This window comes from Desmodus rotundus, chromosome 3 (genome assembly GCF_022682495.2).
Source record: "Desmodus rotundus isolate HL8 chromosome 3, HLdesRot8A.1, whole genome shotgun sequence".
In the NCBI taxonomy this organism is placed as follows: domain Eukaryota; kingdom Metazoa; phylum Chordata; class Mammalia; order Chiroptera; family Phyllostomidae; genus Desmodus; species Desmodus rotundus.
In genome coordinates, this window is record NC_071389.1 from 107,776,857 (window position 1) to 107,800,901 (window position 24,045).

General features: G+C 40.3%; 1 protein-coding gene across 2 annotated transcripts in view; it reads left to right on the top strand.

The window, feature by feature from the left end:
• The window catches only part of FLT3 (fms related receptor tyrosine kinase 3), a 63,036-nt gene that overhangs the window by 20,177 nt on the left and 18,814 nt on the right, over positions 1 to 24,045 (top strand). Inside the window, exons 3-15 of one of the 2 annotated variants that reach the window (XM_053920458.2) lie at positions 1,327 to 1,532; positions 4,053 to 4,168; positions 8,575 to 8,704; positions 10,148 to 10,275; positions 10,612 to 10,751; positions 10,847 to 11,000; positions 11,954 to 12,122; positions 18,354 to 18,457; positions 19,135 to 19,246; positions 20,514 to 20,692; positions 21,464 to 21,570; positions 21,684 to 21,816; positions 21,906 to 22,010. In XM_053920458.2, the coding sequence (XP_053776433.1) occupies positions 1,327 to 1,532; positions 4,053 to 4,168; positions 8,575 to 8,704; positions 10,148 to 10,275; positions 10,612 to 10,751; positions 10,847 to 11,000; positions 11,954 to 12,122; positions 18,354 to 18,457; positions 19,135 to 19,246; positions 20,514 to 20,692; positions 21,464 to 21,570; positions 21,684 to 21,816; positions 21,906 to 22,010 (1,783 nt within the window). The remainder of the gene's footprint in view (positions 1 to 1,326; positions 1,533 to 4,052; positions 4,169 to 8,574; positions 8,705 to 10,147; positions 10,276 to 10,611; positions 10,752 to 10,846; positions 11,001 to 11,953; positions 12,123 to 18,353; positions 18,458 to 19,134; positions 19,247 to 20,513; positions 20,693 to 21,463; positions 21,571 to 21,683; positions 21,817 to 21,905; positions 22,011 to 24,045) is intronic. The other variant, XM_053920459.2, reaches the window with a different exon arrangement.

Here is a 24,045-nt window from a genome sequence, read left to right on the forward strand (position 1 = left end):
CTACTGAATAAGTGAACAAATAAAACCAGAACTATGGTTTATGACCAGTAGCAGAAGAGCTCCCTTGCTCTTCACCTGAAGAAGCTTAGTGTATGTGTGTGCATGAACCACACTACATGTTAGAGTGTAGGAGGGGAGGGTTCCAGCAGCAGAAGTTGCTACCCCACCCTCCTCTCAGTATAGCTCAATTTTTTGAAATAGGCAAGGAGTGTGGTGGTGGCAATGAGCCTATGGGGAATATCTGCCCAGAAAATAGTTTGATTTTGAATTCCCTCTAACACAGATACCAATTTATTACTATGAAGAATCTTATATTCCCGTATTACAAATTTTGTGATTCTTGTCTGTATATTAGTTTGCTGAAGCTGTCATAACTAAGATTCACAGACTGGGTAACTTAAACTACAGAAATTTATTGTTCCACAGCTCTGGAGGCTGGAAGTCTGAAGTCTTGGTGTCAGCAGGGTTGGTTCTTTCCGAGGGCAGTGAGGGAAGGCTCTGCTCCAGGCCTCTCTCCTGGGCTCATAGGTGACCATCTTCATGTTCACCTGGCATTCTCCCTGAGTGTCTATCTTCTCCAAATTTCTTTTTTAAAAAAGATTTCATTCATTTGTTTTTAGAGAGAGGGGAAGCGAGGGAGAAAAAGAGGGAGAGTAACCTTGATTTGAGAGGGAAACATCGATTGGTTGCTTCTCATGTGCCCCAACTGTGGGGACTGGGGCCACAACCCAGGCATGTGCCCTAACGAGGAATCAAACTGGTGACCTTTCGCTTTGGGGGGACGACGCTCGACCAACTGAGCCACGCTGCTCAGAGCCAAATATCTTCTTTTTATAAGGACACCATAAGTCATATTGGATTAGAGTCCTAAAGGCCTCATTTTAACTTGATTACCTCTGTAAAGATGTTATTGCGAAATAAGGTCACATTCAGAGGTACTAGGGGTTAGGACTTCCACATATGAATTTGGGTGGGGGGGACAAAATTCAACCCATAACAGCCTGTAAAACATTTTAGAAATGCAGCCTAAAGTTCTCTGTCTTTTTTTAGAGAATTATAACTAATAGAATTTTCAGTCAGTGATATGTTTTCAATGGGTGTTATTGCTGCATATCAACATGTACATATCAATATTTGGTAAAGGTTCCAAATAAGAGACAGCATTCAACATGCACTCATGCCCTTTCTGGTGTGGCCTAGTGGCTTGAGCACTGCCCCAGGAACTGAAAGGTTGCTGGTTCAATTCCTGTCAGGGCACATGCCTGTGTTTCAGGCCAGGTCCCCAGTTGGCAGAGGCTACCGATCAATGTTTCATCTGTAACACAGGCATCAGAACCCCCAGAAGACCTTGGCTGTGCCTTGAGGCCTGCGAGTGCGGAGGAGGCAGTCTATGAAGCGGCCACCGTAGAAGTAGACAAGTCTGCGTCCGTCACACTGCAAGTGCTGGTCACCACCCCAGGGAACATTTCCTGTCTCTGGGTCTTTAAACGCAGCTCCCTGAATTGCCAACCACGCTTTGATTTACAAAACAGGTAAGGGAGGGGTGTGGATGTGCAACCATAGGATTTAAGGTGCAACACGTTTTTGACATAAAAATAGTTTTTGCTTCATTTAGAGTTTATTTGTAAATGTCTGTACATATCTACTATAACTCTTATCTCTGGTGAAATAATGAACTAAAAATAGTTAGGGCATGGATATATGACATTATATATTTGTTAAAAACCATAGGATGTACAACACAGAGTGAAGCCTAATGCAAAGTGTGAACTCTAGTTAATGTAAATATTGGTGCATCACTTATAGCAAATATACCACACCTTCCAAGATCTTAATAAGGAAACTGTGTGTGTAGAGGGGGTGGGGGTGTTGGCAGGCAGAAGGATGTATGTGGAATTTCTCTGTACTTTCTGCTCAATTTTTCTGTAAATCTAACATTGCTCTAAACAAGTCTATTAATTTCAAAAATTATATATAGATATATAGGTAGGTATGGTTAGGGCCTACAAAATCAGTGACTAGATGGTAAAATATAAAACCAAGAGTGAAAAGACTATTTGGGATTTTTAAGGTAATTTGTTTTTTAATTGTCTTAAAGATAAAAAAGTTGGAAAGTTTTCATTACATTCTAGTTCAAGTAGCAAGAAGCTTCTTTCTGGGAAGTGCTTGGGAAAAGAACATCTAGTTTTATCTCTTGTTTCACAGCATGATGTGCAGAGTGGAAATGTGATATCCACAAGATGTTTTAGCAAGAAATTGATCTCTGTGTGAGGAACATCGGTCTCATGATCCAGAAAAATATCTCAGCCAATGTTTGCAGATTGACATCCAAGCCTGTATCTAACTGTCCTGACTGCTGTTACCTGCTGTCCCTGTCCTCTTGCTGAGATCAGTTGGGGGCAGGAAGCAAGGGGCACAGATATTTAAATGTCCAGTTAATAATTCTAAGGTTGCCTCTCTCTCTAATTCTTGGAGATGTTTTGGTGCCCAAGAGTTGTAGAAAGCATATTGTCTTTCCAAAACAAAATGACAGTAAATGACACCCAAATGACATAATGGGGGGACATCTCTGTGGTGAACTTGTTCCAAGTATTTCTATTGTTTCTTGAAGTTTAAGCAAACTCTTAAGTAATTTTCAGGACAGCGGCTATAATTCTGAAGCTGGGTTCTAAATCTTTGAACACATTCATTTTCTTTTCCTCTTTTGAGACTGCATTACTCACTTCTGTTTTTTGGTTACTTTTATCTTTGGGTTGAACCAAAACACTCTTATATTAAGAATTTTGGCTTCAATAAATGTTCTGGTAATCTTATTAAAATTTGATACCACAACAGTTCTCACTGGATTGATGCCAAAAAGCAAAGTGAAAAAGTAGGGTTCTTATCACTCCATGAGAGGGGGCCTTTTTTGCTTTAGAATAGGCAGCCTTGTTGTTAGCCACAGTCATAGATAGGTCTTGTGAGGATAAGTTAACTTAGTAACAAATCATACGAGGAGAGGGAATGGTTCAGAGAAAGAAGGCCCATACCAAAAATATCTGTAGAAACAAGTCAAATGTATATATAACCCAGTAATTTGCTATCCAAATGAGCGCAAGCACAAATGCTCTTAACTCCCCCGCCTGGAGCTCTGAGGCAGGACTTCTCCAATATAAGGTACATTTGAATGCTCCGGGGGTCTTGTTACAATGCAGATTCTGGTTCACTAAGTCTGGGTGATGCCTGAGATTCTGCATCTCTGTCAACTCCCAGCTGATGCACACTCAATGGGGGAAAGACCACACTTTGAATAGTAAAGATCTAAAAGTCAGAGAGTGTCCATTTAAATCCAACATTACTTAACAAACTGCTAGAGAAATACTTTGGGCTTTAATGAGAATCAGTATTGCCAAACACACACCAAAGCTGTTCCTGTGAAGTGAATGCCACCAGCCAAATTTATTTTTACCAAATATCTGAAAAGTTAAAAATACAAACATTGAGACATCTTCCTCCTTATATCTATGTGATATGTCAGTGTCACTATTACTTCATAGGCAAATGTCTTGTGTCAGGTTTTGGCTGAATTCTCTCATTTAGAGAAGCACAGACTGTTTTTTCTCAGTGTATCTTGCTTATACAGTGATCTAGTTCTGAAAATGGGAACTGAGTCTGGTGGCCAGGTGACTGGGCCAGTGTGACAGTGGAGGGTGTTTTGTCATTGAAGGGAATGTCCTGCTTGCCACTGCCAATGGGAGTACACCCTGCACGTTTGTGCTTTTGGATGGAAGATTTCCCTCCAAGGGGCTTGGAAAGGATGAGGTAAAGGTGCTGGAATGGAAGTCCTTCACTTTCAAGGGAGAGACTGGTTAAAAATCAAGGTCAAATTAACAGGGCCCAGGCTGAGTGCTGAGCACAGGACAGAAGCTGTGTTCACAGAACGGCAGTCCGCGCCGCTGTCAGAGACAGAATATGGGAGACACCCAACAGGCTTCTGACTCAGTATGAAATATTTTGTTTTTAGTTTCACACATTTTACAAAATAACCAGTTCTCTTTCTTGTTTTTTTTCAGAGGAGTTGTTTCCATGTTCATTTTGAAAATGACAGAAAAACAAGCTGGAGAATACCTACTTTTTATTCAGAGTGCAGTGACCAATTATACTATATTGTTTACAGTGAGTATGAGAAGTAAGTGCACCTTGCTACTAGGTCCTCACGACAGATGATGGCATTGTTTAGAGCTCATGAGTTTTTCCTAGATGCTCTGCACACAATATACAGGCTTCCCTCGATGTGTGCTTGAATTGATTTTATTCAATTCAACCATCCGGATAACCTACTGAGACTCTCTGCTGTGACCCGGGGAGTACCAGATTCAGCACTCTGAGAGATCCAGGACATCCTCTATTCAGTGACAGACGGCTGCCAGGGAAGAAATGGAAAACATTTTGATCTTGGAATCAGAAGACCTGGGTTCTTATTCTGGATCTGCTATTATCACATCTGGCAGGTCACTTAATCACCCTGAGCCTCAATTTCTACACCTGTAAAAAAGGGATAAAAATACATACTTCATGGACTGTAAGACCTTAGCTCAATCCATCGTCTCTGAGACTGTGCCTGCTCTTTCCAATACGGTAGCCACTGGCCACACGTGTTTGTTGAACACTTGAAATGTGACCAATGTGACTAAGGAACCAAAGTTTTAATTTTACTTAATTTTAATAAATTAAAAATTTAATTTAAAATGCCACGTATAGCTAGTGGCTGCTGTGTGTATACAAATGCCCGATCACTATGCAAACCCTAAGGAATAATCCAAATGTTCTTAACCAGAGAGGCACAGGTGTGGCAGAATCACTACCTGCATATGTCTTTTGGCTTCTTGTTTCCTCTCAGTTGAGCACTGGCCTAGCAAGTGCGCAGTTTCACAGTATACACACTGAACACTTTACTTCCTGTGACAGACAGGACTAGAGGTCGGTGCATTCCCATAGCTCCTTCTGCTCTTAGGGGCCAGGGCAGGCGTCCCAAAACTCTGAGGTTGTGCCACAGTAAGGTAACATCCCTGGCTACGCATTGGTAGGACTTGTTGGGGCCCCCTCTTCCTTATCAGTGACTAGAAGGCACGAAGCCCAGGTGTGGTACGTATGAGTCCAGCTCGCAGATGTGCCCAGGATTACCCTTTGTGACAGTGTCTGCACGACCCTCTCCATCCTCACAGTGACCCCGCCTACATGTAGGAGAGAAAATGGACACACCGAGAGGTGTGATGAAGGGCACAGTTAGAGCTGAGTTTAGCCAGGTGTGCACTTCCTGTACCACACTGCACAGGGCTTGCAGTCAAAGCTGCTGATAGCAACAGCACTTGTGGCCATTTAGGTTCCCAGAAGTGTCATTTTACTGGCATTAGGGATGGGCTGTCGGTTCTAAAGTTATCCTGTAAGGCAGAAATTAGGTTAAGTCAAAATTAGCCATATTTGTTCTGAAAAGCCCGTCAATTACTCTGGGATTTATGGAATCTGAGCCCTGGAAGCTCTAAAGACAAGAGCTACCTTTTGTTGCTCTTTGAGTTTGGTCTTGTTCTCTGTTCCCTCCCCAATCCCTGACTCCTTTCTGTGGGACAGTGAGTCTGTGTGCCTCAGAATGAAAGAGAATAAGAGATTTCTTGCTTGTTCTTGTTCTCTCTCTCTCTCTCTCTTTCTCTCTCTCTCAGTGTTAACATTTGAATTTGTTTAAGGTAAGTGGGCATCTGCTGTGTCTCAGTTATACTTCAAATATCTTCTTTTCACTTAAGATTTATGAAAATTTTAACAACAACCATCCAAATACATTGTAATCTGTTTTTAGCATTCACCTGAGTGGCAAGGTTCAAAAAAATAGGTGAGACTTGGCAACAGTCGGTGTGAAAAAGAGAAAAGGGTTTTGTGAACCACAGGTTCTGTGTTAACTGAAGCATGGCATGGTTGGTGAAAAAGGAAATCTGAACCTCGGCAGTGTTCATAAAAATCCACTGTCTAGGTTAAGGAAATTAGTAGAAGATTATTATTTTCAGTTCTCCATTTTTTTCCCGAGATGAAAACAGAGCAACCAGGATAGTGAAGAACTTGGAATTCCTGCAGTTAGGAACAGTGGAAGGAACGGGCAGTAGTTAGCAGAGAGAAGGGATGTTTCTGAGGAGAGGGGAAGATGGGCGGCAGTGTGATGACACAGAGGGAATTCTTCCGGCCTGTGACTCAGGAAACTTGGTCTAACTAGTTAGCGTTCCTTGGATGGTTTCTAATTTTGTTTTTCTTTTAGTAGCAATTATGTTTTTTAAATTTTTCAGGTACAGTTGACATATAGCATTATATTAGTTTCAGGTATACAGCATTTATATAACTTATGAAATGGTTGGTTTCTAATTTTGAATACATGAAAGATTTTCATGTGGAAGCAAAACTACACTTTAAAAAATTTGCTCTAGAGGGTTGAATTGGGGCCAATGGTCAGAAATTACAGGGAGAAAACATAAAAACCAATAGAAAATGGAATATTTGCAACATATAATCAACAAAGGATTAATAGAATAGATAGAGAACTCCTACACATCAATAAGAAAAAACAGAAAAGTGAACAAAAGACATGAGTGGTCATTTCTTTCTCAGAACCTGAAAACTAAATGTCAGAAAATACGGTAAACTAACAATCAAAAAATGCAAATTATTACCACAACAAGGTATCATTTTATACCCAGTAGATTGTTGAGAATTCAGAAGTCGTGGGAACACTAGTCAATGTCACGTCCTGAGATGTGAGTGGAAAGTAGTATGGCCACTTTGGAAAACATTGTCATTCTGTGTAAAACTGAACGTGCTCACACCATATAAACCAGTTCTACTCCTAGGTGTATTACTAAGGAAACTTACCCACTGCATCAGTGGGAATGTACAAAGTGCTCATAGCACCATTGGTGGTAATATGAAAAACTGGAAACTACCCAAACATGCACTGCAAGGTAATGGAGTCACAGACTGTGACATATTCACCAATAGAATACTACGTAGTAGTAAAAAAAAATGAAGTATGATGTATGAACTAAAAACATAAGAATGGATGAAAAAATGAAGTTGTGCAAGACTACATATTGAGTGATACTTTCTGTGGAAGCTCAAAAACAAACAAACGAAAATAATATATTGTTTAGGGCTACATGCCTATGTGGTAAAAATATTTTTTTAACCCTTACCCAAGGACATGTCCACTCATTGAGAGAGAGAGAAAGAGAGAGAGAGACAGAGAGACAGAGAGAAATATCAATTGGCTGCCTCCTGTATGTGCTCCCACCAGGGATCAAACCCATGATTTTTTGGTGTATGAGGCAATACTCCAACCAACTGAGCCACCCATACAAAGCAGTGAAAACATTTTTAAAAGCATGGGGACGATAAACAAAATTTAGGATAAAGGTTACCTAGGGTTGAGAGAGGGGGAAAAGCGCAAAAGTTGATTCAAAGGGGTTTATTAATATTCTGGTTATTGACCTGGGTATGGGTCCATGGGTATTACTTTTTATTATTATGCTCCAAAATTCACGTTTCATATAGTCTTTTGTGTATATATATGCATACACACACGTGCATAAAATATTATGAAATATTTTAAGATAAAATTTATTATAAGATGGGAGATTGGAATTTAGCATAGGGAAACTTTCTTTTAAAAAAAGGTTTGTTGAAAAATGGAAGGATCTACTCAGGGAGGTAGTAAACTCCTGTCCCTGGAGGGGTCCAAGGAGAAGTGAAAAGAAAGTTTATATATTCAGCATTGCGAGAATGGCAGATGGGGGAGGGGTGAAGGTGTCATGGTCCAGTGTGAACAGGAGGCCAGGAGAACCTCTCAATTCAGTTCCAGTTCTTTTTATTTTTTAAATGTATTTATTGATTATGCTATTACAGTTGTCCCATTTTCCCTCCTTCACTCCACTCCATCCTGCCCACCCCCTCCCTCCCACATTCCCCCCCCTTTAGTTCATGTCCATGGGTCATATATATATAAGTTCTCTGGCTTCTACATTTCCTATACTATTTTTACCCTCCCCTTGTCAGTTCTTTTTATTTTTAATTTTATTTTGCAATTATAGTTGACACTCAGTATTATTCAGTTCCAGTTTTAACTCCATCCTATTACACTTTTGCATTTCTAAAACCATATATTTCTGCCTAGATCTAGATAAAATTATGTGAAGAAAGTTGGGTCTTAAACCATGCAAGTATGGGTTTTAAACTTCATGTTATTTCCAGTTTTCTTTTTCCTATTGTGTCAATATTTATATTTTCACATGGCTTCACTCCACTTGTCTTTAGTCGTCTGTGGATTTATGAAGTGCCCAAAGAAACTGGCTAAGAGCATAAATGCTAAAGCTGGCATTTCAGCCAGAGTTAAATTTACTATGTTGGTCAGAAGGGGTTACATTATTACATATATTTGGAGTGGAGCAGAAGACACTGCTATGATATAAAATACTAGCTTTCCTTAATGATGTAGAATTTTTCTGAGGGGCTGCTAAGATCATTATTTTTAAGATATTAAAATGTTAATTTGTGATGCTTTAGATACACAGCTTCACACATTAAGGAGACCATACTTTAGAAAGATGGAAAATCAGGATGCCCTGGTCTGCGTGTCTGAGAGCATTCCAGAACCAACTGTGAAATGGGTGTTTTGCAATTCACAGAGCGAAAGGTATGACATGTAATAGAGATAACTGCTAAGATTCCTTTACTTATTTCGTCTTTTTCTAAAACAGTTGACATCATACTGAATGTACAGTTTAATTTGCCGCCATGTTAACAGGAAACTTTGGCCCCTTAATGAATGATTAGTGTGGCCTTTCCAGGGAGAACAGGAGGTGCTGCTTTAGTAAGGAGCCTTTTGGAACGCTCCTGTGTCTAGTCACTCAACTGCAGGGTCCTCCCTGGACATAAAAGCCCTTTTAAGTTTTAGGATTGTTAGCTCCCTGAGTAAGAAAGAAACATAGGGATTTTAGTGTATTGTTCCCTATAAGTAAGAAATTACCTGTGAATAAATGCTTAATTTGTGATTAAACTACTCTTCATTTTGGAAGAGTAGTTTAATATGATTGTTTAAGGACTTAGAATCTAGCCATCAAAATAAGTGTATAGAAGGGTCAGGGTCATTCTGTGGTCAGTTTCACCATCAAAGAATGTCACCAAAGAGGGACTTGGACTGAGGCAGGTCTGTCCCAGCATGCTCTGGAATGTGTAAACCATATGCTCCTAAGTGTTCTTGCTTAGGCAAGAGAAGACCTTGTGATTTATTATCTGGCTATAAATTGCTGAGCTGGTTTGTTCAGCTTTCCATCTCCATTTCCCCATTCCACTTGCTAAGGAATTTTCCTAGCTTTTTACCTTCCTGCCTATTTATAATAAGGAAAAAAAAAAGCTCTCAAGGAATGATGCATAAATGAAGAAAAGAATACCTCTGACTAAAGTGATAAAGAGGGGAAAAGTGAGTATAACTAGACTCCAAAAGCTGTATCTGTCTTGGGAAAGGTCAAGGTTAGGGAAGTTCTGAGGAGGAACCAAAGTCCATCTTCTGCTGAGGGAGAGGGGAGGGCTTGCAAAATCGTGAGATGGGGCTGAGAGCTGACAACGTCCTTCTGGAGGGATACCTGGCTCTCCCCAGTCAGCTCTGGGAACTGAAGACTTTGCTACTCTCCCTCTCAGTGGTTTGTCCCCTTCCGTGCTTCAAAGGAAAGACACCTACCTTGTTAAGCTGCATTATAAAATTTCATCATGCTTTCCTTTTCTCTCTTTTCCTCCCTCTCACTTCTGTCCCCTTTCTCAATTCTTTCTTTCTCTCTCTTTAAACAACAATGAAGGAGTCACCAAACACACACACACACACACACACACACAGAAACTATTTTATTATGTAATTCTTTCTAGTGTTATTCTAATTGTTGAGCTAATGAGTAGCTAGTTCCCTATGGACTCTGCTGAAATCACAGATGTGGGCTTTGTTTGCCTTTTGACCTTCTCCCTTTGTACTTTTAGGCAGGCTCTTAATAAAACAAGCTCTAGAACCTGTAACTGTGTTCTTCTGAACATTCATTTGTAATTTTAAAGCATATTTAGTCAAATGACATTTATTTTCTAATTGTAGTTGTAAAGGAGAAAGTCCAGCTGTTGTTACAAAGGAGAAAAGCGTACTTCGTGAGTTGTTTGGAACAGACATAAGGTGCTGTGCAAGAAATGAGCTGGGCCAGGAATGCACCAAGCTGTTCACCATAGGTAAGACGTAACATTACATATTTCTTTTTAGTGACTATTCCTTCGAAACGACCTGGGACTAGGAGTAAACGTTTAGTTAATCACTCAACTTCAGAAATTCTATGGTCCCTTTATACCACTTTAAATGTAATATTATAGATCTGTAAGTGCTACAAGATTTAAAAAAAAATTAAAGATTTTTATGAATTTACTACTTTTTAAAGATTAATAAAATAACAAGAGGCTCATAACATTTGTGATGACATCAAAATCTTAGCTCTTCAGAATGATCAGTATATATTTTGTGATGAGGACAAATCACTTTTTTTTCTTACTCGGAATGCTTTTGTCTTATAGACCTAAATCGGACTCCCCAGACCACACTGCCACAATTATTTCTTAAAGTGGGGGAGCCCTTGTGGATAAGGTGCAAAGCTGTTCATGTAAACCATAGATTCGGGCTCAAGTGGAAATTAGAAAATAAAGCCCTGGAGGAGGTAATATGATGTGTTGACATTCTGAAAATGCAGAAACAGCAAACTGATAGTCCCGATTGAAATCATTAAATTCATTTTGTTTTATTAAAACCTAGGGCAGCTACTTTGAGATGAGCACCTATTCCACAAACAGAACTATGATACGGATTCTATTTGCTTTTGTATCATCAGTGGGAAGAAACGACACTGGATATTACACTTGTTCCTCCTCCCAGCATCCCAGTCAGTCAGCTCTGGTTACCATCGTAGGTAATGCAGGCTGCTCACGCAATCTTTATTCTTATTTTTAGTTGCTTTAGTGTGGACTGTGAGGTATGTGCTGTGAATTCGGATTTCAATCAAACGTTAGTGTCAAAGCTGTTAAAGACACTGAATCAGAATAGCTTTGCAAACGTAAGCTGCCCACTGTCTTCCTTTTCCAGTTAAACTGAGCTCTCTTGCCTGTCACTGTCTTCGTACTTACTCCATTGTAATGTGACCATCTCTTTGTGGAAGTTTGTCTTCTAGTGGACCGTAAGTTTCTTCGGGACAGTAGTAATTCTGTCCTTGTAGCCCCAGACCCTGGCAGAGAGCCTGACACAAAACGGGCTGTTAATACACGCTTGTTCTAAGAACTGAGAGGACCGTGAACGGTGGCTGAGAGATCCGGACAAGCACCTAGATGCATTGAAATTTGGGTAGACTAGGGAGGATTTGAAAAGAATCATGCCTCAAGTAATTTCAGATTAGGTAAATGCTAAGATGTGAAGTGATTCTCTTATCACACTGATAAGTGTTCCACTAGGAAGCCTTTTGAGTATGGCTGGCTAGATTTTTCTTTTACTTGTGCCCTGAGGTTACTTTACGTGACATGTGACACAGACTGTCTCAGTGACCCCTACTCTGTACATGGCCAGCTGTTATGTATATGACCTTTCAACACGTAGAAATTGTCTGCAAAATCTATAGGCTTATTAACACATTTCTTTGGGGAAGAGAGTCAGTTATTTACCTCCAATTCTTAGAGGAGTCTTGGCTCCAGAAGGTGATGGTCTCAGGCTTGTAGCCAGATAGGTCCCCTGTATTTCTTGGACTAGAGAATCTGACTAGATTCAGCATGAGTTTTCTTGCATTAAAACTGATGAATAAAAAATGTATTCATTGTCTCAATATATTTTCATATGGATCTCATCTAATTTATAAATGCTTTTCTTTTTTAACAGAAAAGGGATTTATAAATGCTTCCAAAACCAATGAAGATTATGAAATTGACCAGCATGAAAAGTTTTGTTTTTCTGTCAGGTTTAAAGCATACCCACAAATCAGATGTACATGGACCTTCTCTCAAAAATCATTTCCTTGTGAACAGAGTAGCCTTGATGATGGATACAGGTGAGACAATGCAGAGCTCCAGGTCCTGGCATCATTCTTAGCACAGCTCTCCTCATTGCCCTAACAGAGGAGTGACTTTGTGTTATGAGTTCGTGTATTACTGAGTTGACACTGGAGACAGAAGGTGTGAGGACACAGTAAGAGAGAGTTTATAATCAGTTCAGACAGTGTAACCACCACATGAAAACCAGAAAGAATCCTGTTAGTTTGAGCAGGGTCCTGTGGTATTTTCTGAGTCACCAGATTGTCACTTCCTGTTTGAGATTAGTGCTGCAGGGCGCACCCGACTCTCCCTCCGCACGTTTGCAGAGGGTTGAGGAAGTAAAGCCCTTGAAACACAGAAAGGCATTACCTGTCCGTGTATTGATTTGTTTTCAAAAACTGGTGCAGAAATTGCCCAATAATCAATGCCAAAGGAAAACTTTGTTTTCCCCCAGTGTCAGAGAAGCAGTTGGCCCTATGGGATTCTCTTTTTTAACCCAATTCAAAGATTTAAAAAATCAATTCAATTTAGTTCAATGAATATTCCCTTAATATCTTCTTGATGAGTTTGATGCTCTGTGGGGCTACCAAGGTGAATAAGGTAGTGTTTCTCTCCTCAAATTTACAGAGGCACGTCTAAGTGCCAGAGGTCACCTGGGAGATCATTTCTACTGTGCTGGTGACATCTGGTACATCCTCTTAATATTTTACAGATTCTTTGATTAGAGGACCATGTTTCTGATATATGGGTCATGGGCTAATCTAGTAGGCAGGTTAATTTGGTTTCATTCCATAATCACAATCTATGCTCTTGACTCCAGGTAGTTATAACTATCTAGCCAAATGAATGAATCAGGGCAGTCCTGATTCCCATAGTGTTTCTTACTTCTCATTTATCATGAACTGGTGATATAGTTAAGCTCTTTGTTTGTTGAATCTCACCAGTGAATTTATGTGCTCCATAAATGTTGGCTCTCTGTCACTTTTCTATCTTTGTATAATGCCTCCTTCAGTCAGGGGTGTTTAATAAATGAACAATCGTTGTCACCCCTGGAAGGCAACTGAAAGTGTAAAACCTGGGCCAAAGATGAGTCAGTGCATCCTTTTTGCACTGTAAGGGCCACACACAGCACTTACCACAACACCCAGCACTCAGTGTTCATTTTATTTTAAAAAGTTCTTGAAGAGCTATAGTGTTCGTTCATGATAATGATGCACCACTTAATACAAATGCAACAGGAATATGGTGCCAACTTCATCATGAAGAAAGTGGTCAAAATATTGCATAAAAATACACAAGAGCCCTGACTGGTGTGGTTCAGTGGGTTGAACATTGTTCTATTGCTGGTTCAAGCAAAACGTTGCTGGTTCAATTCCAGGTCAGAGCACATGCCTGGGTTGTGGGCCAGGTCCCCATTTGGGGGCACATGGGAAGCAACTGATTGATGTTTCTCTCACACATCCATGTTTCTGATGTTTCTCTCACACATCCATGTTTTCCCTCTCTCTCTTTCTTCCTCCATTCCCCTCCCTCTAAAAATAAATAAATGAAATCTTAAAAAAAAACCCAGACAAACAAAATGTGTGAACACTAGTGCTCTAAATGTCTTTTGCTATCTACACGAGGCTCTGTGCTGGGATAGGGGGTGGCAGACTAAATTATAATCTGAGTCTTTTCAACTTTTTATCATAAAATTTTCCAATTTACCAATAAACTCCAAGAATAGTACAGTGAGCATCCTTTTCTCACCACATAGATTCAACAATTTAATCAAACTGAATTTCGTTTGTGAAATACAGTATTTTACTGTTTCAAGAGGTGATATAAGTTTTTGTATGTAACTGAAAGGTTTATGTAATAACATGACTCCCGAAAAAGCTTTGATGTGGTCATAGTGTGTGCGCCAGACGCCTCTCAGGTTCCCCACATTCACAGCTTCATTTCTCCAATTTACTTCCTCAAATATGACCCCCAAGTTCACTACGGCTTGCCTTTATGTGTTCACAATTCATTAAACTGTAGCTTTCCAGCAGTTCTGACAGCATGGCCTTGAGAAAAGGTTCTAGGATAGTTCGTCTGTTAGTTTCCACAATTTTTTATCTCTGTAGACTGAATTACAAACAAATCTACCTTCACTTTTTCTAGTTTCGTGGTAAAGAAAAAAACCCAAGTTATTATAATTTTATAATTATTTAGTAATTTCCTCTTAAGGACACTCCTTAGGCCTCCATGGAAACTTGAGTCTGAGGAAGACAGGATCACCTGCTTCTTGGTAAAGCACCTCAGTTCATCCGCTCTCCCCTCTCCATTTGCCCCAGGGCCCATTTTATTATTCTCGGCATTCCAATCTGACTGCATAATCCCTTGTTCTTTGAGTAAAGCGTTCTTCACTTTATAATCAAATTACTCCCTGAGCTACTAGAAAGAGGCTGCCCTTTCTCAACTCCTCCCTCTAGGCCCCACATGGAAAATGAAACGACCTTTATTTTGATTGTTCAGGGAGAAAACCCTCTGTACCATGCAACGAGAGGACATCTTAGTCACTGAGATATTATGTCAATGTAAACACCAATTCCCTCATCTCCCGACTCATACCAGCTGACCATTTTCAGAAAAAAAACACTGAGGGAAAGAGGAAGCTTTGAATCTCTTGGTCACCCTACAGGTTAGTCCCTTTGGAATTTCCAGAGGAGGTTCAGCAATGCTGTTGTTTCCATTGTTATGACTGACTCATAAACAGGAAGGCAAGCAGTTTAAAACGACCTGGATATTCACCTCCGCCTTCAGGTTATTTATATGACCACTTTCCTACCTGAAATTGAGGACAAGGTGCTGCCTGCTTGACACCAGGGCCAATCACACTCCATGAAGACAGCACAAAAGAGTTAGGAGAGAAAGAATTTACAGAACACTGCTTTGGACTGCATGGCAATCAATAGTTGTATTGGTAATTTCTTCCTCTGTCAAATTGATTTGTGCTTTTGGCATGGTCCCTGGCTAGCCGCATGGCTTCTTTTTTTAATCTCCTCTTGTTCCTTTTCAGCGTCTTTGGCTGTTGTCTAGTGAGAATTACATTTTCCCTTATAGTGGCTCACATCTTTCTCTTGGACCACTTAATCTCTGTCTTCCTGAAGTCTGGAAATCACATAATTTACTTTTCTCTCTAGTATTATAATTTGGCTTCCCCTGATCTTTCTACCACTTGCACTTCACAGACATTTCTTCTTCTTGCCCAGAAGTAGGTCAGGATAAGAAATTCCCTTTTTACTATTTTTAATAGGTTTTTAAAAATTTTCTTTTTATTGTTCAAGTACAGTTGTCTCCATTTCCCCCACCACCTTTTTACTTTAAAAAAAAAAATGTTATTTATTTATATTAATCCTCACCTGGGGATATATTCATTGATTCCAGAGAGAGAGGAAGGCGAGGAGAGAGAAAGAGAGAAACACTGATGTGAGACAGAAACATTGATCGATTGCCTCCCATATGCACCCTGACTTGGGATTGAACCCCAAACCTAGGTATGTGCCCTGACTGGGGATCGAACTGCACCCTTTTTGGTGTATGGGATGATGTTCCAACCACTGAACAACCTGGCCGGGGCTGTAAATTTATTTTTAAATTACAGTTGATATACGATATTATATTAATTTCAGGTGTACACCAGTGACTCAATGTGTATATGCCTTAGGAAGGGATCACCACAATAGGTCTACCCATCTGATACCATACATAGTTCATTACATTATTGGTTCTATTCCTGGTGCTATACTTTACATCCCTGAGATTTATTTTATAACTGGCAGTTTGTACTCCTTAATCCCCTTTCCCTTTTTCACTTGGTCCCCCCAATCCCTTTTTACTTCTTCAGCATTCTTGTTAACAGTGACAAAAAGCTTGTTGAATTCTCATTCGATAGGTGAGAGCAATAAATTCTCTCATTGCTACATGCAGTCAGAATTACCATTCAGCTTTGGAGTTAAGGATGTACAACATTGGTGTCAGATAAACACAGGCTCAAAGCTACTCATCACTTGCTAGCTGTGCAATTTGAATCTTAGGCATCAGCTGGTGTTCTGTTTTCTCCTTCATCTCCATATCCAATCCAGCACCTGCTTTCTCTTTTTTTCCAGGTACCTTTTGGGTTTGCTGTTTCCTCTCCTTTCCCATTTTCCCTACCTTGGGCAATGTTCATCTTTTCATGCTCTGTTCAAATCTGAATTTTTACTTCTCTCCTAGGACTTCCCACATTATACTATAACTGCTTATTGACATCTGCCTTCACCACCAAACTATAAATTCGTGAGAACAGAAATCTATTTTTTCTAACTCACTGTTGTATTCCTGATTCCTCCCACAAATAGGCTCTACCAGTAATGATAGAATGAATGAATGAATGAATTCCTGGGTTACAACTGCCTCCAGATTTCCCTCCAATAAACTTTTCCTATGGCCATTGGTCTAAATTAAAATAGTGTTCCTGATAAGCCTCCCCTGCTCAGGAGTCTATAGCATCTTCTGCTTTCTCCATCAGGTCTAGACAATTCAGCTGGGTTTTCAAGGTCCTTGATCATTGGCTCTCCCCTACGCATTTAGCCCTCTTTTCTACCCACATCCCAATGAGCACCTCTGCTCGGTCCATTGGCCTCCCTATTACTCTCCTTTGTGACTGTATTAATTTCCACCTCATGTCTTAAGTCCTGCCCTTGCCTTCTCCTCAGGTGTCTTTTCTTTTGCCTTATCATTAAAACTAACTCATCATGGAGATCTGGCTCAAGTCCCACTTCTAGGAAGCCATTGGAATTTGGCTCATCTCTATTGGCCTCTGATCCATTTATCGTCTCTTGGCCTTATTATATTGTTTAATGTTATAACTATTCTGTTTATGTAGTTTTGTCCACCTACCTGGATATATTTTTGAGGACAGGAGCCATATTTTATATGTTTTTTTTGCATCCTCTGTAGCTCCTAATTTATGGCCGGCCCTCACTCTGGTCCTCCTGTTTATGTTTCTACTTTGTCCATACCCAGTCTTTCTTTTTTGTTTTCTTCATTTTAAGTAGGCTGTATAGATGAAGCCTGGTTAAATAACCTCTGAAAAAGCCTTACATTTTTTTAATCTAAGGGAAACTTAAAAAAATCTTTATATGTATACGTGTATGTAAAGTATTTTACACACACATATATGTATGTATGTACATATATGTACATATGTATGAAAACACCTTTATATATGTATGTAGAATACATACATATATATGTATATATTTTAGAGAAAATGGAAAGGAGGGAGAAAGAGAGGGAGAGGAACATAGACATGAGGGAGAAACATCGATTGGTTGCCTCTCTCATGCCCCCAACCAGGGACCTGGCCTGCAACCCAAGCATGTGCCCTGACTGGGAATCTAACCAGCGACCTTTGACCTTGCTTTGTGGGAAGACACCCAACCTACTGAGCCCCACCATTCAGGGAGGGGAAGTTTTTTTTATTTCTTCAATGCCTGAAGGCATATTCAACAGGTCCTCACTCCCCTACCTCTCTTATACTATCCCACATCCCACTACAATAGCCAGAATCTTGTATACATGATAGATACGGTGGATAATGCCCGAGATCAAGTTATCTATGTTAAAATGTGTTGAGTGGTTGATGAGCTATCCAAGTGGATATTAGAGCCTGCTGAGATTGCCCAAAGATTTTGTACAAATTCAGTTGATTTGAATCCTCATCACTGTTAATTGCTATTTAAGTCAAGGGTTGGTCATAGGTTTTGCTTTGGACCAATGTCAGAGAATCATTCTTTTAGGAAGTAAGGGAGTTAGGGGCTCCTCCAGTACAGAGGTTTTTCCACATTTCTGGGAATTTGGACTAGTCCAGAATGTGTAGAACAGCAGGGGTGGGAATCTTCTTATCTCTCTGAGGAGCCTCAGCCTAGGTCAGTGTGTCTCAACTTTTAATTGCATAGGAATCACATGGAAATCATCTTAAAATTCAGACTCTGAGTCAGTAGGCTTGGATTGGAGCCTGATTTTGTATTTCTAACAAGCTGACAGATAACACAGGTGCTGCTGCCACCTGCCCACAGACCATACTTTGAGTAGCAAGGGCCCAGCACACAGACACTCCTTGTCCATTGAACTTTAGAGAGTGAATGTCTAAGGGAGATTCCTCCCATGCACACCATCATTCATTTCAGCATCTCCTATAAAAATTGCACTAAGTCTGTTTTCAATTCTTTTCAAAACAGCATATCTAAGTTTTGCAACCACAAACACCAGCCGGGAGAATACATATTCCATGCAGAAAATGATGATGCCCACTTCACAAAAATGTTCATGCTGCATGTAAGAAGTAAGTTAAATTATCAAGAAATTCAATTTCAGCCTTCTAATTCCTTAACTATAATTAACTATGACCTGAAAGAGCTAAGTAATGACTTACAAGCACTGATGTGAAATTTCTCATATACTGAAGTATTTTGAAATTTCACTTTCATACCCACTGGCTTTGTTTTTACATATATCTTTTTCTGTGTTCATCCTTCGAAGCTAAGCGACTTATTCCAGGTGCTCTGTGAATGTGTTTAGTGTTGTGACTGTTGACTTTAGTACTTTGAAAGGTCATGTTAAGGCAAGGCCAAACATCATATTACCTGCTTTTTACCCATTTTAATAGTTTTGTTTCTCTGATCTGTAAAACGATAAGAGTACACTGCACTGGAAGCATTGTAACTACTTCTGAAGCTAAGAATCATTTTAAGATAGACAGAGGTCTGCACCTTAGCTCTCTATGGAGCCTAGCAATGGGAGAGTGGTGTTATGTAGACAGGCAGACAGGCTGCCTATGCAGAAGGTTACGTGATGGGGAAAGAGGAAATAACCAGAAGCCTTGTGCCATGCTGCATAAGAAACCCTCCCAGAAGCACAAACTGCTTGGAGTAAATGGGCCACCTATACGAAGCTGACTTTGAAACCATTTCTGGAAAGTACTGTTCTTTGTGAGCTAATTTTTCATGTTATTCTCTACAGGGAAACCTCATGTGCTGGGCAAGGAATTATCATCAGGTTATGCCTCTTGTTCCTCAGATGGATATCCATTACCAGCTTGGACCTGGAAGAAGTGTTCAGACAAGTCTCTCAAGTAATCAAGATACTGGCATCTTGTTTCTGATCTTAGTGGGGAAGCTTTTAACTTTTTGCCCATTGAGTATGATGTTGCCTGTAGGTCTCTCATATATGGTCTTTATTATGTTGAGGAATGCTTCCTTTATTCCCACTTTGCTGAGCATTTTTATCATTAATGGGTGCTGTACCTTATCAAATGCTTTTTCCACATCTATTGATACGATCATGCGATTTTTGTCTTTCCTTTTTTTTACGTGATGTATTACACTTATTGATTTGCAAATATTGTACCATCCTTACATCAGTGGGATGAATCCCACTTGATCATGGTATATGATCTTTTAATGTATTGCTGGATGCGGTTTGCCAATATTTTGTTGAGGATTTTAGTGTCTATGTTCATCAGTGTTATTGGCCTGAAGTTTTCTTTCTTCGTTGTGTCTTTATCTGGTTTTGGGATTAGGATGATGCTGGCTTCATAAAAAGAGTTTGGGAGTCTTCCATCTTCTTGGACTGAATGTAATTTCAACTCCTTAATAGTTAAGGAGTAGTTACATTTATACAGTTGTAAAATTATTTTGGCCCTTTGAAGACAACCGTGAGGCTGATGTGGCCCCCGGTGAAAATGAGTTTCACGCCCCTGCCTTAAAGGCTTGTTGATTTTATCTTTTCAAAGAACCAGCTCCTGGATTTATTGATCCTTAGAATTGTGCTTTTAGTCTCTGTATTGTTTAATTCCGCTCTATTCTTGGTTATCTCCTTCCTTCTACTTGCTCTGGGCTGTCTTTGTTGTTGTTCCTCTAGTTCTTGTGTAGTTTTTGTATATTATGTTGTTTTTAGTTTGTAAACTAACCCCATAGAAACAAGATAACCATAGAAACTAATAGGGAAAAGCTAGGACAACTCAGGTGTTAGAGTTTGGCCTTAATTGATAGGCTTAATGATTAAAGCTGTGACTTGATACACTTCAGTATCTACTTTTGAATAAAGACTCCTTTAACATAAAAAAAAAGACACTGACATCTCTTATATTGGAAGAACATGAAATTCACACTGTTCCTGACATATTGGCTCTTTCTCATAAAAACAGTTTAAGAAGAAATGATGAAGTATTTAAAATGCATACATCTGAATCCACCATAACTCTACGTGGTCATAGATTATTTCTGATAACTCACGGTAGATGAATATCTTTTCGAGCTCACTTAGAGAAACCCCAACTTCCAGTCTGATGACAGCCCCACTTGTCTAACTTAACCTCCCTGTCTGTCATTTCTTTTCAGCTGCACAGAAGAACTCACAGAAGGAATTTGGAATAAAAAGGCTGACGGAAAAGTGTCTGGACAGTGGCTCTCGAACAGTACTCTGAACACGAGTGAAGCCATCAAAGGGTTTCTCGTGATGTGCTGTGCATACAATTCCCTGGGCACAGCTTGTGAAACAATCCATTTAAGCTCACCAGGTATACAGCAGCTGCTATTGTAATGTACCACCTTCAGGAATTCCCCACCAGAAGTTAGTCCCTGTTGTTCATTTTTGTTTGGGGAATTTTGTAAGAATGTAGAGGTTCAGTGTGTGATACCAGAAGGCTTTTTGAGTCAGGCAGGAATCCCCACTGAACCTACACTGTTGTGTGGTTCAGGGGCAGAGTGACTTCTGTGGAACATTATTATGACTCATGGGTTATAAACTCCCAGAGCAGTGAATATCTCCCAAAAGGCTCAATTTTAGAAAAACAGATTTAATAATTTGGAGTTGCTGCCATTTTCCCTTTTGCCTAATCTCCTTATTTGCCTTTAGCTTGCTGTTTTATAATTTTTAGTTTTGTTTTTTTAGAGCCATCCTAAGTTAATTCTGAAACCTGGCTGCCTACACTTACTCAGAATCACCAGCATCCTATAACTCATTTCTCCATATTCATACAATGTAATACCTTCAATATCTTTTTTTATCTGACTTGTCTATCCTGTGGGTTGAAATAGATATAATTCCTATAATCCTATGGTTCTTAATAATGGGTTCAGGACCATAAAAATTTTCTAGGGAGGAAACTCATCCTTTATACTGCCGTGGCCTGATTTTCCACGGCGAGTGGAACATTTGTAGGGAACTCAAGAGGCTGCAAATCCTGATGACTCAGACAGGATGTGTGAGGTCACGATGTGCATTCCCTGTCAGGTCAGTCAGGAACCCAAAGTCACTGCCCAGTGACACTTTTGTTTTGCTGTTGCAGATCCCTTCCCTTTTCTCCAGGACAACATCTCATTCTACGCAACCATCGGGCTCTGTCTCCCCTTCATTGCTGTTTTAACCGTGCTACTTTGTCACAAGTACAAAAAGGTAAAAAAAAAAAAAAAAAAAAAACCCTAAAACTAAAAGGTAACAATTTATCATGGTTTCCTATTCCTGAAGAGCTGCCTGTTGCTAACTGACTCGTTCTTTCATCTCCGAAGCAATTTAGGTATGAAAGCCAACTGCAGATGGTGCAGGTGACTGGTTCCTTGGATAATGAGTACTTTTACATTGACTTCAGAGAATATGAATATGATCTTGAATGGGAGTTTCCAAGAGAAAACTTAGAATTTGGTAAGAATTCAAAGTTTCAGATGTTTCCACAGCACATCCTTTCTGTGGGAAAATCTTGAACCTGCATTCACTCCCCATTTATCTTACAGGGAAGGTACTAGGATCAGGTGCTTTTGGAAAAGTGATGAATGCAACAGCTTATGGAATTAGCAAAACAGGAGTCTCCATCCAGGTTGCTGTCAAAATGCTGAAAGGTACAGTGGAATGACAGCCACAGACACGGGCGGTGCAGGCTTTCTCCTCCCCTTCTCCTTTCCATCACTTTTGTGGGTACTGCTTGACATTCTTCAAAGCTGAAAAGGAAGTGAGTTGGGGTTAGTGCCAACCAAATCGTGAGTACAACATGCAAGTCATGAATCCAGAACTCTACCTCTTCTTCCTCTTCTCCTTATTTAGTGTTTTTGTTTTTGTTGTTGTTGGGGAGGGCTTCAGTATTTGGGGATACTGTTACTACAGGAAGATGTTGTTGATGCCATTTTGACATAGACTCTGGGCAGAAGGGCAAATTGGAGCTCTCTGTATTATTTCTCACCACTTGCTCCATCCAACCCCATCTGGCTCCCACCTCCATCACCCACTTCAGCTTTGCTCACTTTGCAAGATCCCCCTTCCCTACCCTGCTGGCTTTTGTTAAGGTGGTCAGTGACCTCCAGTGCACTAAAGGCTAATGGGCATTTTTCAGTTCTCATGTGACCTGAATTTTTAAGATAAATTGGCAGGATTGACTTTTCTTCTCTTAAAAGCCTTTTTTCTTTTGGTTTCCTTGTCACCATTTTTTCTGGGTTTCCTCCTAACTCACTGACTGCTTCACAGCCCTTTGCTGGCTCTCCTTCTGCCCAGCTCTTTATGTGGAGTTCCGGGAGGCTTGCCGCTGCATCTCCTGCCATCTTCACTCCACATGCTCACCACAGGCTATCTCAGCCACACTCGGGACTTTACCCGGTACACCAGTGGTTCTCATGATTGCATCTTCCTCCTAAGCCTCAGGGTCATATGTCCAAATGCTTAGCTGTCTGAGAAGTCCCTTTAATTCAGCTCACCAAAACTGGACTACCCTAACGCCAGCCTTCCATCAATACTCCCTCTTCAGTAATTGGTGCGAGTACCCATGACCTGCCATTGTCCACACAAGTAGGCAAACCAGAAACCTAGGACTCGTCCTCGAAACCATCCCCATTCTAACACCCCAGAAACTATTCCCATCAGATTTCTGTGTAGTGTCTTTTGAGCCCATCCTCTTTCTTATCTCCTTACTACCACCCTAGTCCAAGGTTATCTCTTCGCAAGAGCTGCCATAGCCTTCCAAGCAGCTACTCTACATACTTTCCTACTTCCTTTCAGATTCTCTGTACTGAAGTTCAAGTGATGGCTATGAAATGGAAGGCAGATCCTGTCATTTTCCTACCTAACATTTCCACTTGCTTTCAAATTACTCTTGAAATACACTACACAGCCCTGCGTGGTTTGTTGTCTGCTCAGCACCCCACCCTGCACTCTCGGACTTCTTTCAGTTCCTCCAGAGCACCGTGCTCCCTCCCATCTGGGAACCTGGCACAGCCTGACCCTCTCTTTTACCCTTTCCCTTCCACAGAGTTTTCTCCCACTCGTCCTTCAGATCTCAGCTTAAATATCACTTCGTCAGGGAAACTTACCCTCACACCAAAGACAAGATCAAGTTCCTTGCCAGATGCTGTCTTAGCTCTCTGTAGACTCTTTGCCCATAGAATTTATCACAATATGTAATTATATCTTTGTTTAATTACTCAATCAATGTCTTATTTGCCACATTAGTCTGTAAGCTTTATGAGGGCGGGGTCTGTATCTGTTTTACTTTGGTCTCTTGTTCCTTGCTCTTTGCCTATGCTGTTCTTTCCGTATAAAGTGTTCTTCTTTCTACCTCCTCACTGTGCATTCACCTGGTTAATTGTTGACCATCTAGGTCTCAACATAGACATTTGGTGTCCCTTTCCCCACCCCTCTGATGTGTCCCTCTGGTGTGACCCCACAGCACTCTTCCTTTCATTTGCCACATTGCATTTATCACACTATATTGTAATTGTTTGTTCATGAGTCTCCCTTTTCCAGGAGACTCTAAGCTCCAGGAAGGCAGGGGCTCTGTCTTATCTGTCATTTATTCCCCCAATGCTTGACACATTACTTCATACATAGTAGGCACTCAACAAACACTTATTCAATGAATGAATGAATGAATGAATTTCAGGTAATGGT